General features: G+C 38.0%; 1 protein-coding gene across 1 annotated transcript in view; it reads left to right on the top strand.

The window, feature by feature from the left end:
• Window positions 1-17568, top strand: part of GC (GC vitamin D binding protein) — a 47218-nt gene extending 29650 nt beyond the window's left edge. The window contains 10 exon segments of the mRNA XM_078148290.1: window positions 123-165; window positions 168-216; window positions 2516-2607; window positions 2610-2662; window positions 4370-4572; window positions 6923-7055; window positions 7438-7535; window positions 9520-9652; window positions 10676-10729; window positions 17381-17568. Coding sequence (XP_078004416.1) covers window positions 123-165; window positions 168-216; window positions 2516-2607; window positions 2610-2662; window positions 4370-4572; window positions 6923-7055; window positions 7438-7535; window positions 9520-9652; window positions 10676-10729; window positions 17381-17395 — 873 coding nt within the window. The 3' untranslated portion in view covers window positions 17396-17568.
• The last annotated feature ends 677 nt before the right edge of the window (window positions 17569-18245 follow it).

Here is an 18245-nt window from a genome sequence, read left to right as displayed (position 1 = left end):
GTTGAATTGAGTTGAATCCAAAGTCAATACCACAGAGTAAATGTTTTCTATTTGAGAAATAGCTCATGGTGTTTACAGATAATATTTTCCACCTAATGAGACACTTCCCTCTAATGTTCTAGAGGCTTCAGAATAAGCATCTCTCACTACTCACCACAATGTCAAATAAGTCTGCTCACAATTTGCTGTCTATGGGACGAAGAAAACAAGATTCAGGTAAAAAACATTGTTGGTATGCTTGTCTTCAAATTACCATTCTCATTTCACTCTTCATTCTTTCATGCAAGCCCATCCAAGTTTTTCTAAGATCACTGAGCTCATCATTTCTTATAGCACAATAGTATTACACCACAATCATATTCCACAACTTGTTTAGCTATTCCTCAATTAATGGGCATCCCCTCAATTTCCAGTACTTTGACACCACAAAATGAGCTACAATAAATATTTTAAAACATATAGGTTCTTTTCCTTTTTCCCAAATCATCTTTGGAGGTAGACCTAGTAGTGGTACTGCTATGCACTGCAGTGAGGCTTAAATTCTCTGGAAGGGCAACAATCTTCAAACCTCACTTGTCCTGCCTCTGGCCCAGAATAGCGTGAAATTTCTCCCCAACCCACTAAATATTTGTACATCTTCTCAGTACACTGTGGCTCATCTGGTAAGGAGTCTTTCTCCACTAAGTTAGACTGGTCCTCACATGACAGGTGTACAGTTCATGAATGGGTCCAATCTCAGAGTCAAAAGTACCGGCTTGGAGATGGTGGGCGTCGTCTGCCTCTGCCCACCTATCTGGCTGAGGCACAGGCTTTGTGACTTCTCCCTCTATTCCCAGTGTGTCTATTTGCATTGACAGCCATTGTTGCCCAAGCCACAACTGTCTCAACTTCCTGCTGAAATTTCACCAATGGATCACCCCACACCTCTACAGTTGTGTAGTGGAAGAGACTCAAAACTGAAGTTTGAACTATTCAGAAGCCAGGCAGGCCTTGAGTGGGCATAGGGGTGACAGAGGTGGGGGCAGAGGGTGCCAGCCGAAATCCAAGCTTTCAAGCCCATTTGCTTTTAGGAACTTCAGCCCCTTCATTGCAGATGTTCATCTGTGAGCTAGCTGCAAAGGAAATTCATCTTTACCAAGCCAGGTGCAAATAACTCCCCATCTCAACCACCTAAAAACGGACAAAGAGCATCCTCATTTGGAGGCTCTTACAAATTTGTTTGATTCTATAAAGTGCACACTCAGTAAGTTCCCCTAAAGTATGAAAGATAGCCTCTCAGAATAGGCTCCATTAGACCATGTCCCAGAGATTCCTAAGATTTCTTTTGATACTTCTCCAGCAGCTACCTCGGCTCTGGGGTGGAGAGGGCCCACCCACAACCTGCTTGCTGAGAGACACCCTCCTCCTCCTCCTGGAGCATCTGGCCCTAAGCCAACATTCTCACTTCAAGTTGTTAGGAAAAGAGGCTCTTAAAATCACTGAAAATTTAACAAAAGAATGAGCACTTTTCCCTAAAATATCAAGAAAATAGGAGGAAGATACAGTAGAATTTTGCTTCTGTAGAATGGGTGTCTTATTCCTTTTTGCCTCTAAACTAATTTTTGCCATTGAGTGCAGATGAGGGCATACAATAACACTGAACATATACACAAAAAAGCTTAGGAGCCTAAATCTGGAAATGAAGAAAGGACCTGAGAGGTTACCTGAGCCAATGCCTTCATCTGACATATGAAGATAAGGCCCAGAAGATCACTCAAGGACCCAGTGTCAGAGCTTGGATTTGTACTCAGGTCACTTTATGGCCTACGAAGAAGGCCTGTTTCAGAAATGTAGACCTGAGCAGAATAGTAGTCTGGTTAGACTTGTAACCTGGAGATCTGCTCTGATCTAGCCCCCAGATAGTCATGGAGGGTCCTACCACCAGGAATCCTGATCCACAAGGGATTCCTGATGTGGTCACAGTCTCCCTCCCAGCCCCACCCTGTGGATCTGTTTGGAGCAAATAAAAACTCTGGGGATGGGGATGAGGGAAAATGGAAGGAACATAGGAGATAGGAATGTTCTGCTCATGGCGAAGTCTGCAGGATTTTAATCATTTTTAATCATTTTAATCATTTTTCAGTTATGTCTGACTCTTTGTGACCCCTTTTTGGGTTTTCTTGGCAAAGATACTAGAGTGGTTTGCCATTTCCTTCTCCAGTTCATTTTTACAGATGAGGAAACTGAGGCAAACAGAATTAAGTGGCTCGCTTAGGGTTACACAGCTAGTAAGTGTCTGAGGCCAGGAAGATAAGTCTTCCTGACTCCAGGACTGGTATTCTATCCACTACACCACCTAGCTCCCCAACACTCAGTGGGTAGCCCTTAAAAGGCCTGATACACTGGGCTAGAAACAATAATTGTATTATCTCCAAGTAGTGTAGCATATTATGCTATGCACTAGTAAATAAATATAGTTTGTTTAAATAGTATAGCAGTAAACAATTAAGAGTAAAGATATTTGTGTCTAAGAAAGTCACGATCTGTCCGTCTAGCTACATGTCAAGTTCTCCCAGAAAGTACCAACAGCTGATTTCGAAGACGTAGTCCAACTGGCTGAAGATATGACTGGGTCCTCTCTCAGTGCTGTCACTCCATCGCTGAGGACTGCATGGCCAACGAGGTAAGAGGAAATGAAATCGCTTTCATTAGTTGCTCTGCATTTGCATTTTCAATGGATATCTTACCTATTAGCTAATGAGCCAGCCGGCTTCCATCTCCCCCTCTGAATGTGTAGCCCTAGAGAAGGCACCGAGCATGCTCAGTTGCTCTAGGCAGCAGATTCAATCTAGAAGGTGCTGATCAGCATGGGTGGCTTGAGTTTCCTCATCTGAGAGTTCCCTACAGATAAGCTCAAGATCCTTATCTTTATTTTGCATAGTTCCCGGAGTCTGTTGGTATTAACCAACTCTCTAGAAGAAAAGAAAGGCTTGCAAGAGACACTTTCAAGTGTAATCTTCATTATTAACATTTTCTGCATCACTTCCCCACCCCCGGAGATGATCAACAAAGCAATAGATAAGCCCTGATTTGCTGATTTCCAAAGTGCAAATGCTGATGCTGACAATTAAGTGGCTGTCCCTCAGGAACCAGAGAGAGTTGATGCGAGCATACCACTGCATGAGTCTCTTCATTGGGAGCCTCCTTTCACTGGCAGTGCAGAAGTCAACAGGTCAAATGGAGTGTTTTAACATGAAGCTAACTTTGTCCCTTGCCTGACATACAGAGAGGTCCCAAAGGTCCTGCAGACTTCACCATGAGCAGAACATTGCTATCTCCTACGTTCCTTCCATTTTCCCTCATCCCCATCCCCAGAGTTTTTATTTGCTCCAAACAGATCCACAGGGTGGGGCTGGGAAGGAGACCGTGACCACATCAGGAATCCTTGTGGATCAGGATTCCTGGTGGTAGGACCCTCCATGACTATATCTGGGGGCTAGATCAGAGCAGATCTCCAGGTTACAAGTCTAACCAGACTCATATACCTCTATATTTTAGAGACACCTTCTTGATCTGAAAACTGGATTTAGGAGGCAGCATAGTGGAAGCATTGCTGAATTTGGGAATAGAGGACATTAGTTCGAATTCTTCTTCCCTGTAACCTTGGGCAAGTCATTAATCTTGCTGGGTCTTAATTTTCTCTTATATAAAATAAAAGGATAGGACCAAATGACCTCTAGAATCACTCCCAGCCCTTAATCTATGACCTATGATCTTGTGGCCTCAGACAAATGTCCTTGTACTACTCAGGGGCAGCTAGGTGGTACAGTGGATAGAGTGCTAGGCCTGGAGTCAGGAAGACTCATAGTCCTGAGTTCAAATCCAGCCTCAGACACTTACTAGCTGTGTGACCCTGGCCAAGTCACTTAACCCTGTTTGCCTCAATTTCCTCATCTGTAAAATGAGTTGGAGAAGGAAATGGCAAACCACTCCAGTAAAACCCCACATGGGATCACAAAGAGTCTGAAATGACTGAACAACAACAACTACTGAAGGGTAGAACTTGTGGCCCACATTTCCTCAACAATGCTTCAAGAAACAGAGAATTTATGAAATCATGGAGCTGGAAAGAATCTTTGAAATCATCTCATCTAATCTCCTTATTAGACAAATATTAAGTTCCAGAAAAGATAAATAACAGATTTGGTCAAAATCATACAGTTGGTTGTAGATCTAGGACTAGGGCCCAGTCATTCGACATCCTTCCTAGTTGTCTTTCCACTGTATAGTACTACCTAAGAGAAAAGCCAGACCACTTTCCCCCAGGGCCTGTCCCCCTCCCATCTCAGAGTACAAGAAAAAAAGTGAACACTTACCATTTCTTTTGTAGTTAGCAGAACACACTGTGAAGGTTTGTGAGAAGCTAGCCACCAAAGATAAGAGGTTCCAACATTGTTGTGGAGAAGGCAGCCCCATGGACATTTTCCTGTGCATTTATTCTATGCCAGCTGCCCAAACTCTCGAACTTCCAGAAATTGCCAAACCCCATAATGAAGAGATATGCAACACAGAAAATAATAAAGCGATAGACAGGTAAGTAGATTTTAAGTTTGTTTTCATCTTCAAGTGATAAATAAAAAAGGAAGAAGGGAAGGAAGGAAGGAAGGAAGGAAGGAAGGAAGGAAGGAAGGAAGGAAGGAAGGAAGGAAGGAAGGAAGGAAGGAAGGAAGGAAGGAAGGAAGGAAGAAGGGAAGGGAAGGAGAGAAAAAAAGAAAAAGGGAGGGAGGGAGGAAGGAAGGGAAGCAAGGAGAGAGAGAAAGAAGGAGGGAGGAAAAGAGGATGGAGAGATGGAGGAAGGAAGTCAATATCTACAATTTTTTGTTATAACTTTGTCGTGGTCTTTAGTCATAAGATTTAGCTCAAGTTCAAAGGCCTAAATCATTAAGGACAAAGATAGTCATTGGACTTCCAGCTAAAAGAGAATTTAGCAGACATAAAGTCCAACCCTCTCATTTTACAGATGAGAAAAGTGAGGCCCAGACAGGTAAAGTGACAGATTAAAAGTAGCAGAACCAAAATTCTAACTCCAGCTCTAAATGCAGTGTTCTTTCTAATGCACCATGATTGCCTCTTAAGCAAACAAATATTTAATTAAGTGCAACCAATCTGCAGCATATCTGTTTGCATCAGTATATTAAAATCTACTATTAGATGAAAGTGAATTGATAAGAGACGGAAGATATTATAATGAAAAAAACACTTTCTAGATGATCATTTTTAACATATTTGAAAGGAAGAGCTAGGATGAGTTTGCATCTGCTAAATGTAATAAAAATATGACTTAATTCCTGGGAATGCCTCAGACAGTATATCTGAATTTCAGAAATCTTTGACAATGTCCTTCACCATTTCCTTGTGGAAGAGAAATAGACATGGTTGGAATGATACCATTAGGTGAATTAGGAAGTTGTTGAATGATAGAAGAGGGTTTGGATTTGTGCTTTTGTTAGTATGAGGATGCCAAGTGAGAGAGAGAGGGGCATGGAGGAGAAGGCAGGCCTACAGCAGACTTGGTCAGTTGCTGTCAGGTTCAGCCCCTAGACAAGCCAAAGGGACATTCCAGCTACCCAGAGCAAAAAGAAGAGCCAGTATAGGGAAGCCATCTTAAGAATAAGGCTGACTACTGAAGGCAGAACTCCTCAACTGGAGGAAGAATCTAAGAAGATATTTTAATTCACCATTAGAAAATCACTTTTGCCCATATATGTTTATACTATATATATAATATACATATATATGTATATATGCATACATATGTTTGGCATATGTATATACCAAATATATAATATGTTTGTTGCATTGTAATTGTATTATCAATATAATGCACATATATTAAACATATTGTTGTTGAGTCATTTTTCAGTTGTGTCTGATTCTTCATGACCTCATTTGGGTTTTCTTGACAAAGATCCTGGAGTGCCTTGCCATTTCCTTCTCCAGTTAATTTTACAGATGCGAAAACTGAGGCAAACAGGGTTAAATGACTTGCCCAAGGTCACATACCTAGCAAGTATCTGAGGCTGGATTTGAACTCAAGTCTTTCTGACTCCAGGCTTGGCAATCTATCTACTGTGCTACCTAGCTGCTCTCCATAGTTAGTATGCATATGTAATATATATTATATAAACCTATTGGGTATATCTAATAAATGTAATAATGTCATATTATACATATAGAGTATGTATTAAAGAAACATTATATATCTAATCTAATAAATATAGCGCATCTTGCATATTGTACATGTTTATTAGATATACATAATATGTTTCTATATTTGATCTTGTGGTCTCTACCTATGATTTCATTGGTGAAGGAAACTTCTGCTGAGAAGACTCTTATTCCAATGGACATCATCAATGGTTGTGCAATTTCAAGTCTCAGAGCATTCCCTGGGACACTGAGAGCTGATCACACAGCCAGTATGTGTCCAAGGCAGGCCTTGAACCCAATCGTTTCTTGACTTGAGGCCAGTCTTCCATTCACATCACTATGCTGCCTTTTAATATGGATCTAGTAGTATCATTCTCTGTTTGTGTACCTGCAAACCATAGAAACCTGTTTATTCAGAATGCATGATTTATGGGGAAATGGATATTGAATGAATAAGGTTCTTATTTCCCAGTCTTTTTTTCCCAGAAACACCTTTAGTTATTTAACTGAGTGGGCAATAACCCTTGTTTTTGAGTTATAACCTCATTACAAATCAGTCTTTAGGGGTTAAAAAGGTTTTACAATGTGTGTCTGTCTGTCTGTCTGCATAGCAAGCTCTCATCTGTACATACAGATTCTAAAGATGGGTACATAGGGTACACACACACACACACACACACACACACACACACACACACAGAGCCTTTTTCTCTCCTTTTCTCTCCCACTACAGATACACATATGAACTAAGCAGGAGGAAAACCAACATTCCAGAAGTATTCATCACAAAATTACATGGCTTAATGCACAAAGTTTTGAGTGAATGTTGCAAAGTTGTGGAGCCAGAGGCTTGTCTACGTTCCCAGGTAAGGTTCCTCAGACTTTTTTTTTTTTGATGATTATTGGTCATAGACAGTGTAATCTAATTCATACACACTCAAAGCTAAAAAAAAAATCAACAAGCATTTATTAATTACCTACTAAGTGATTAATACCTTGAAGGTAATGGGGATTCAATGAAATTTATTGGGGAAAAGGGGTGACATGGTCAGACCTATGCCTTAGGAAAATGATTATGGCAACTAATGGGGCAAGAGTGGGGAGTCAAAGATGACACTGAGGTTAAGGGCCTGAGTGACCAGGAGAATAGTAACACCCTTCACAGCAGTAGGCAAATTCACATTGCCCAGTGTTTTAACACAAGCACATCCTTTCTGGAAATAACCTTTTCTTATTAATGTATTGCAGAGACCATTAGCAAGAAATGAAATGGTCTTATTCTTAGCCAAGGCAGAAGAACTCTGTGGTGATTACTCTCAACATACTTTTACTGAATACAAAAAGAGGTAAAGTATATATTTCAGGTAATGTTTTGGGAGATTGCTTACTAAGTAGTCTGAATTTTTAGTTCTAATAAGGTTGAAGAAAGAGAGAAAGAGAGAGAGAAAGAGAGAGAGAAGAGAGAGAGAAGAGAGAGAGAAAGAGAGAGAGAAAGAGAGAGAGAAAGAGAGAGAGAAAGAGAGAAAGAGAGAAAGAGAGAAAGAGAGAAAGAGAGAAAGAGAGAAAGAAAGAAAGAAAGAAAGAAAGAAAGAAAGAAAGAAAGAAAGAAAGAAAGAAAGAAAGAAAGAAAGAAGGGAGGAAGGGAGGGGGGAAGGAAGGAAGGAAGGAAGGAAGGAAGAAGGAAGGAAGGAAGGAAGGAAGGAAGGAAGGAAGGAAGGAAGGAAGGAAGAAGGAAGGAAGGAAGGAAGGAAGGAAGGAAGGAAGGAAGGAAGGAAGGAAGGAAGGAAGGAAGGAAGGAAAAAGGAAGGAAGGAAGGAAGAAGAAGGAAGGAAGGAAGGGAAGGAAGGAAGGAAGGAAGGAAGGAAGGAAGGAAAGAAGGAAGGAAGGAAGGAAGGAAGGAAAGAAGATAACCTGAGTAAGTACCAAGGAATGGAGAGCTCAATGGTCTCAATGAAGATGAACAGAGTTAGGAGGAGTGAGGCCTAGTTAGAATGCTAGGAGGTTATAGTCAGATAGAACACCAGAGTTCCTAATTAGGTAAGTAGTATACTTGTGGGTAATGGTAAGAGCCAGTGTATGACCAACCCATTGTGTTATAGAAGTGGAATGAAGGAAAAGGTCATAGAACTTAAGGATTCTGAAGAACTGATTCAGGTTAAGGAATGTAAGGGAGCTTTTATGTGGATATCGAAGTATCCTATTATGACGGCAGGAGTTGGGGAGAAGAGGAAGATGCTGAGCCAGATCCTGAACTCCTTGAGAAAAGAGGGAGAATAACCTAGGGTTCAGTATATTTCAGCCACCATTGTTTGGGTTAGGTGGGAAATTTTGAGGGAGTGAACTTTAAAAGAGGGAAAATTGCTGAATGAAAGAGATAACAGGAGAGCATGGAAGTAAGACTGAGGAATAAGGAGTATTCTGAGTCCTCCTCCAGGACTTTTGTGTTAGTGGATGTGAGAGAATGCTCAGATAGTGTTGTGTCTAATCATAGCTACAGGTCCCTTCATGAGAAGGGAATCAGATCTCCCTGAAAGCTGGTAGTTGGAAAGGCTATATATGGAATAGCTGAACAAACTGTGGCATAGGAATGTAATAGAATGTTACTGAGTCATAAGAAATTACAAAAGGAGTGAATTCAGAGAAACTAGGAAGACTTGTATGAACTGCTGCAGAGTGAAATAAGCAGAACCAGAAGAATAATTTACACAATGATTACAATAATGTAAAGAAAGACAATTTTGAAGAGCTTGATTACTCTGACCAGTGCAAAGACCAATTATGACTCATAGACTGATCAGGAAGCATGCTGCCCAACTGGAAAGAAAGGCGATGAACTTTAGGTGCTAAAAGAGACAAACGTTTTCAGATGTGGTCAATGTGAATTTTTTTTTCTTTGCTTAATTATACCTATTTGTTACAGGGGAAGGTTTTTATTTTGATAGTAGGAAGTTTTGTGGTTGGAGAGGATAGGTAATGACTTAAGAAAAAATTAAAACCCAAAGAAAAACATTTTTAAAAAATACAAAGAAGACAACAGAAGGAAGTTCAGAGGAGACACAGAAAATGAGTTAACAAGCATGTATTAATTGCCTTCAATGTGTCAGGCATTGTGCTAAGCCCTGGGCATTGTTGGTGTTAAATTTAATAAATACTTTAAAGAAACAGGCTGTATTTTATATATATATATATATATATACACATATACACACACACACATACACATACACACGCATATATATGTATGTATATATACGTGTGTGTGTATGTGTGTGTGTGTGTGTGTGTGTGTGTGTGTGTATGTATCACATGTATGTTCTTTTTTCTTTCCAGGTTGACAGAGCACTTTAAGACTAAATTTCCTGAAGCTAAATCCCAAAGTATTACAGAGATGGTTGAAAATCAGGCTGACTTTGCCTCCAAGTGCTGTCTGATGAATTCACCTCCCCTATACTGTGATACACAGGTAAGGGCATTTAACTCTTCCATTCATTACCTCAGTGCCTAAGGCCTTGATTTTCTTTGGATTACCCTGTCTTTTCTGCATGATTGCTTTGTGTTCATGACATCATCTTTCCAGGAGTCTTTATAGGTCTGCTTTATTTAAGACTCACCCTAGAATGCAAATTAATAAATATGTGATGACAGAAGATCACTCACATTAGGATGAAATTTTACGTATTTGTCGATATGAAAGTGCACAACAATAAAGGGTACTCATTTTGGGCAGCTCATATTCTTGGTAATAATTCAAGTTCATTTTCATTTTTCTAAAGTGGGTACTAGGCCAAGTAAGTTTGGGAACCTCTGTTAAGGACCTACCTTAGTGACAACACAAGGTTGAGAGTAACATCTTTTTAAATACCATGGACAGCTCACAAAGGCTCTTTTGTGAATTTCCATCTAGAAAAGAAGCATTCTCATAAGAACTGGGCTTTGGGCACTTGGGGTTTTGGGTCTGTTTTGTTTATCACTTAATATTAGGCCTGGAATCCTATATCCAAGATTTCCATGGTTCAAAATTTTGGGTCCAGGGACTCCACTACCTGCAGTTAGTACTAAAAGTACAAATGAAACAAATCAGAACTGCAGCCCCACTTCTCGGTGCCACCAGGCCTATGGCATGGGGGAAGTGAGCCTTTCCCCTCCATCCCATAGTTCCGTGCATAGTGCCTGTGCTATGGGTCAAACAGAACCTTCACTCCCTACATGCAGCTGAAAAGAATGAAACTGTCTCAGTCTAGTAGTTCTAAAACTGCAGCTTGTACCAGCTATAGCCAGTGGAAAGGTGCTGTTTTCTCTCAAAAGTAGGTCTCTGCATAGGTCTCTGCCCTGTCCCACAGAGATACTTTCCATCTAAGGTGATCTGGGTACGTACAAAGGCTCTATTACATTTTATGATATGCAAAATACTGTCAGTTGTTAATATTATTGCATAACTAAGTATCCTATAAATTAAATTAACTATATTTTTGTGCTTTATTTTCAGATTGATGCTGAAACTAAAAGCTTCTGTGGCCATGATTCATGTCTGTTGAATGTGGTATGTATGGAAATGGAAATAGGTGACATCAGTTATCAGAGCTGTATTTGATAATTAAGTGTCAGAGAATTGTATAGCTAGAAGGAACCATTGAGATCATAGTCTAACCTAACCCTCAGTTATTGGTTGAGGAAACTGAGACCCAGAGAGGTTAACCCAAGAGTTGTTCAATTGTTTCAGCCATTTCCAACTCTCCATGACCCCATTTGGGGTTTTCTTGGCAAAGACAGTGGAGTGGTTTGCCATTTCCTTCTCCAGCTCATTGTACAGATGAGGAAACTGAGGCAAACAGGGTTAAGTGACTTTCCCAGAGTCACCCAGATAGTAAGTGTCTGAGGCCAGATTTGAACTCAGAAGGATGAGTCTTCCTGACTCTAGGCCTGGCACTCTATCCACTGCATCACTTAGCTGCCCACACAGCTAATTAGTGGCAGATCTGGGACTGCCTCATTCCCAGTTTTAGGTATAGAGGAAGTAGCAAACGCACACAGAGCCAGAAGCTCCCTTCTCTGTCCCTTATTGGCCATGTAACCTCAGTATATAGTACATAAAATCTTATTAACTGACTAACATTATGTTATCTTTAAGGGCAAGATTTAAATCCATTCAAATGGGATCAAAAGTAGAATGTTTATTTAGCTGGACAACAAGACAGCTGGAATGTACAGAGGGAATAATTGGCTGATAAGCCAAACCATCACTGTTATAGTATCATCTGTTTCTGACCCTTGATAAAGATCTTAATTGTATGAAAGGAATGTAAGAATAATATCACAAAAATGAATTCACATGCATGTGTATACACACATGCACACTTACACATATACAAGAAGCTCTGAAAATTGGACCTAATTTTCCTCATTCAATTCAAAGGTTGACTTTGGATAAGTCATTTTCCTCTTTGAGACTCAGTTTCCTCATTTTCCTCATTCCTCAGAAGTCCTCATTCCTTACAATGGGGGGTTGTATTAAATACTTTATAGTCTCTTAGAACTCTAATGCTATATAACCTTATGCTAATCATGTGCATTTTCCTTTGTGAAATAACTTTTGTGAAAAAAAACTTAGTATCATTAAATATAAAATTAAGTAATTAGATAATTAATTAGATTAACTAATTAGATAATGTATTTAATAAAGAAAGAAAATAATAGGCATAGGTCCTGCTCTGTATTCTAATTAGAGGAAAGATTTTTTTGATGATGTCCACTTTCATTTTGCTAACTCATTAGTTTGCCAGGAATGTGGAAATAAAAAGTGATTCAATCTTCTGACATTTTAAATTGTTTCAATCTATTCAGCATTTAACCCCATTCTACTACTTGAATACTCTAACACAGTAAAGCAAAACTGTTTTAAGGAGTATTTGTTATCAGGAATGCTTTTGCGACTATGAACAAAAATCATATATCATAGGCATTGGCCTGGTAGATAGAGTGAGTATGGGACTTAAAGTTCAAATCTGACCTCAGATATTACTAGCTGCATGACCTCAGGCATGTTACTGTTTACCTTAGCTTTCCCATTTGTAAAAATGGAGATAATAATAGCATGTGCCTCCCTGGATTGATGTGAGGATAAAATGAAATATCTGTGAAGTGTTTTGCAAACTTCAAACCATTAAATAAGTGCTACCTTTTAATATTATTAATCAAAATCTAGCTTTGTGCTTTTGTCACATAGGCATTACATTCTACAAAGCAAATGATCCCATCTCTTTGAAGGCCCTCTGATCCAAATATGAAAATTTCAGGAAATTAGAAGTATGTAGTGATGAAATATCTCACCTACAACTTTTACCCTGTCCCTAGATTCCTGTTAAAAAACCAAACAAATAAAAAAACAAAAAACCTTCCACTCACACATGGACATCTGCAAGAGGAAAAAAAGTATTTATATAGTACCTACCATATATGCCAAATATTTTACAAGTATTATTATTTCATTTGATCCTCAAAATAACTCTGGGATATAGGTGCTATTATTACCCCCATATCATAGTTGAGGAAATATTGACATATAGAGGTTAAATGATTTGTCCAGGGTCTCACAGCTAGTAAGTGTCTGAGGCTGGATTCAAACTCAGCTCTCCCTGACTCCTGGGCTAAAACTCATCCATTTGTCATCTGGATGATTACACTTCCTTAGAGCCAATGTTTTATGTATTTTTAAAATTCTGGATGTAACAAAAAAAAACAAAGAAAATGGGAATTTCTGTATACATCAGAGAATAGAAAGGATCATTGATAAAACGTTTTTATTATGTACCTTATTTTTCTTTTTAAATATAATTAATTCAAATATATTAACATTAATATCAAATATAATGATAGTGACATATGTAAATGACAAATATATCTATTACTTCATGTCACTGCTCCTAATATTAATATAACGCTACTTGATATAATCTTATTGATTGTAATAAATTTCACATAGAACTTTCAAAGCTATCTATCTTGCATGTGATTCTTTCTGGCTTTCCTTCCATTCTGTGCCATTAAAAATGCTCCAATGATCCCCTCTTCTTTCTTTATCTTTTTTTTTTTTGTTACTCTAGCCCTGGCTCCTTTGCTCACTACAACTCACCCCAAATTGGAAAAAAAAATCCTCGCTATCAATCTGCATAATCAAGTAAAACAAATTCCCTCATTAGCCACATTTAAACATTGATATCTTATTCTGAATCTTGATTCCATCACTTCTGGCATGTTTCTTCATCAGTCCTTTGGCATGCTGTACGATCATTGAACTAATCATAGGTCTTAAGTATTTCCAAGTTGTATATTTTATTTTTTTAATTTTGTTTATTTATTTTTAATTTATGAAATAAAACAAGCATTTCCATAACATAGTAGAATTAATTAAAAAATGATTATACATGAAACTGCAAATCTATTATGTACAGTTGCATGTTTTAATAATGTGATTGTTATATGTAATGTTTATTATGTTATATAAATTAATCTCCCAATTCTGCTCACTCCATTCTGCATTAGCTCATAATAGTCTTCCCAGAATTCCTTAAAACCATGCCTTCCATCATTTTGTGGTCCATTAATATTTGCTTACATTTACATACCATAATTTGTCCTGGAATTCCCCAATCAATTGGGTGCCCACTTCTTTCTAGCTCATTATGTATGAAAAAGAGTTGCTATAAATATTTGTGTACATATGGATCCTTTTCTTCTTTCTTTGACCTCTTTGGAATAGAAGCCTAGTCATGGTATTACATGATCATGTGTGCACAATTTAGTGACTTTGGGGGCATAGAAGCAGCATGCTTTTCAGAATCACTGGGCCAATTAACAGTTCCACTAACATTGCAGTAGCAGGCCTATTTTACCACAACCTCTCAGACAATTGTCATTTGCTTTTTAAATCATCTTTGTTTTCTGACATGGGTGAGATGGAACCTTAGAGTTGTTTGAACTTGCAAGTCTGTTATTAATGAATTACAGCTTTTTTTTTCCTGTGGCTATAGATAACTTTGAATTTCTGTATTTGAAAACAGCTTATTCATGTCTCTTGAACATTTATATATTGGGGAATGGCTCTTGTCACAAATTTTAATCAGTTCCTTATACATTTTGGATGTGTGGGCTTTGTCAGAGAAACTTGCTACCAAAATTATTTCTCATTTTCCTGTTTCCCTCTAGTTTTAGCTACATTGGTTTTGCTTGTGCAAAAATGTAATTTTTATGATGAAAATTGCATATTTTACCTTCTTTTATCCTCTCTTCTCTCATTTGGTCATGAACTCTTCCCCTAAAGTTGCGAAAGTTATTTTTCTTCCTTACTCCTATAATTTGTTATGATTTAGCCTTTTATACCTAAATATTGTATTCTTTGGAACTTATTTTGCATCTCTTGTGAGATGTTGGTCTATATCTAATTTCTAATAGATTGTTTTTCATTGTCCTCAAAAGTTTTTGTCAAATAGTCCTCATCTGAATAGCTGGGGTCTTTTGATACACAGAATACTATTCTGTTAGGTTTGATTGCTTTTGTATGTTGGGTGATTAATCCATTACACTCATTTGACTTCTCTGTTTTTTAGTCACCGCCATGTAGTTTTGATGATTTCATTCATTCATATTGGTCTGATCAGCCACAATCAGACACACTATAACTTGATTCTATCATAGCATTTTGGTCTTTTTCAAGAGCACAGGACAATAACCACTCTTTAATATAGTTTGAGATCTGCCAGGTCCTCTTCTCAATTTTCCCCCTTTTATTCCCATTAAATTTCTTGAACTTTCATTACCTTAGGTGAATTTTTAATTTTATTTTTATTATTTTTTCTGGCTTTATAAAGTAATCCCTTTCATAGGTTGATTGATATGGCTCTAAGTGAATTAATTTAGGTAGAACCATCATTTGCATTACATTAGCATTGGCTGCTTTTGAGCAAATAATATTTTTCCACTTACTTAGGTCTGTCTTTATTTCTGTAAAGAATGTTTTGTAGTTACATTCGTATAATTCCTATGCGTGGCTTTGTGGAGAGAGACCCCCCCAGTATTTTACACATTCTGTAATTAGTTTGAATGGAACTTCTCTCTCCTTCTTACTGGGTTTTGTTGGTAATATATAGAAACCCTGATGATGTTTGTAAATTTATCTTGTATCCAGAAACTTAGCTGAGGTTTCTGAGTCCATTTATCTCTCTACTTTCTAGTGTTGCTGTTGTTTTTCAACAGAAACAGGTGTGAATTTTTTTCAAAAGCAGTTTTTGCTTCTATTGACATAATCGTGATGTCTTTTACATAGTAATTCCCTATTTTTACCTTGTTTCTGATTTCTCTGTGCAAAAGAAAGACCTTTACACTGGAAATGACAAAAATGAATGACTAACAGGGAGATGATATCCAAGATAAAGAGATAGTAAAAGAGTAAGTGGCACAGTGGTTAGAATGCTGAGCCTGAAGTCAGGAAGACTCATCTTCCTGAGTTCAAATCTGGCATCAGACATTTACTTACTATGTGACCCTGGGCAACCTGGTTTGCCCCGGTTTCCTCATATGTAAAATGATCTGAAGAAGGAAATGGCAAACTACACCAATATCTCCGCCAGGAAAACCCCAAATGGGGTCATGAAGAGTCAGATGTGACTGAGAATTAGTAACTAAACAACAAGAGATATATAGCTGCCCTTGGTGAATTTAAGTCATCTGACCCAGGTGAACATCATCCTACGGTCCTGAAAGAAATGGTAGATCTGACAGCTGAGCTACTGCCATTGATACTGAAAAAGCAAGGAGAAGAGGAGAGGTAGCTCAAGATTGGAGAAAGGCAAGTGTCTCAATTTTCAAAAACAGAATGAGAATATAGTCTGCAAACCATATGCCAGTGAGCTTGACCTCAATTTATGGGGAAAATTCCTTGGCTTCAGCAAGAACAGGTCATGTCAGACCAAGTTTATGTCTTTCTTTAAGATATTTTTTACATGCTTTGTTTTTACATTACAAACATTTCTAGATTCCTCCCCCACTCCACTCTGATAGTTCTAATGTTTAAGTAAAACTATCACATCAATGCCTACAACATTTCACATCCACAACATTATGCCCTGCCTCTCTAACTTTCAGTATTTCTTAAAATTATCAGAAATCTATCTTCCCTTCCCCCACCCTCCATCCCATTAAAAAAAAAAGTGAGAGAGAAAAGGGAAAAAATGCAATAAATATTCATTTCCAAGCAAAAGAAATTCCCTCATGGATTGTATGATAGATAGATATGTCTATATCTGTATTTATATCTATATGTATATAACATATGTCTATATCTACAAATATAGACATATACATATCTTTACACATATCTATAGATGTTGACAGATGTGTATATATATATATATATATATATAAAACACATGTCTATATCTATATAGATAGACATATACATCTCACTCCCTCTCCTACATGTGTGTATACACACATCCATACATGTGTGTGTGTGTGTGTGTGTGTGTGTATGAAATTCTGCCCTCTAAATCCATCACGTCTCTGTAGGAAACCGCTAGCATCTTTTTTCACTGGTCCTCTGAATGGTCATTATGTATATCACAGCTCTTAGAGCTTTCAAAGTTGCTTGTCATCAGAGTGTTTGTCTTATTATTGTATGAATTGTTCTGGTCCTGCTCATTTCATTCATCAGTTTCCACAAGTCTTCAAAGTTGTTCATTTTTATAACATGGATGTCACCATTTAAATTATTCTTTGGAATCTGTTCCCTTTAATCTGTACCAATTCATATGACTCTTTCTATGTCTCTTTGAAACCATCTATTTCCTTATTTCTTTTAACACGCATATTCCAAAATATTCACATGCTACAATCATTTTCATAATTGCAAAAATCAGTTTCTGTGCAGCAATTGAAATCTCTCTTCTCATGCTAGGTTTTAAAATCTGATCATGAAATCTATGAATGTGTTTGTGTGCAAATGAAGGACATTTTATTTTATCATGTAACAATTGGGTTAGGCATGGGGTCCTTTCTCGTCTTAGTTGGATTGCCATAATTCCACCGTGAAGATATTCAGGTGCTGGCCTTAGAGTGCTGAAACTCACGAAAATTTCCTGAGCAGAACTATCAGTATATGCGCCCATTTGTAAAATTTTTCTTTCTTTTGTTCCATTAGGAACCCGTAGTATGAGTGACCCCTGGAGGCCTGAATTGCTAAGCTTTTTGAAGAAACATAGAATCAACTCTCCTCCATCCTACAGAGTATTTTCCCCAGAACTGCAGAAATACAATGCATATGCAAATAAAAGCAACTGATGTGGAGTGAATATCAAAGAAATTCTATAAAAAGTGCTGTCAAACCAATGGCCTGGGATATCATTTATTCTTTTGCTACACAGAGATGCTGATGCACAAGGTCCTGTCCTAAGGATATGAGTTCTTTGAAGGCCAGGCGTTTTCATTTTTGCTCTTGTATCCCCAGAACCTATGAGGTTCTAGCCCATAGTATGTGTTTAATAAAGGTTTATTGATTAATTGATAAAAAGTTCCTGCCCCTTTCAAAAACTGTAGTTTGTCTTTAAAATGAATGAAGAAAAAACATTGATTTAGTACTTACATGTACCAAGCACTGGGCTTAGTCCTGAGAATCCAAATAGAAAAGTAAGATAGTTTCTTGCTCTCAAGGAGCTCACATTCTGCTAAGGGAGATAACATATTCAGAAAGGTACAGCTACTGGGGGATGTCCCTAGGGCATGGCCACAGGGTGGATGGGAGAATAAGAACACATCGGTTCAGAGATAACTCGGTGGTATGGTGGATAGAAACAGCTAAGAGATACAGCAGGAAGGAAACTTTGGAGTCAGCAAGATCTGAGTTCAAATGCAGCCTCAGATACTTGCTGTGGGATCCTGGGAAGTCAAAACATCATTTAGCATCAATTTCTTGATCTGTAAAATGAGGAAGTTGGGACTCAGTAACCTCTAAGATCTCTTCTAGCTACGACTTTGTGACTCTTCTTCAAATTTGCCTTCAATGTTTC

The sequence above is a fragment of the Phascolarctos cinereus genome, unplaced genomic scaffold (genome assembly GCF_003287225.1).
Source record: "Phascolarctos cinereus isolate Bilbo 61053 unplaced genomic scaffold, phaCin_HiC Scaffold_9;HRSCAF=440, whole genome shotgun sequence".
NCBI lineage: Eukaryota > Metazoa > Chordata > Mammalia > Diprotodontia > Phascolarctidae > Phascolarctos > Phascolarctos cinereus.
This window is presented reverse-complemented; position numbering and strand designations above follow the sequence as displayed.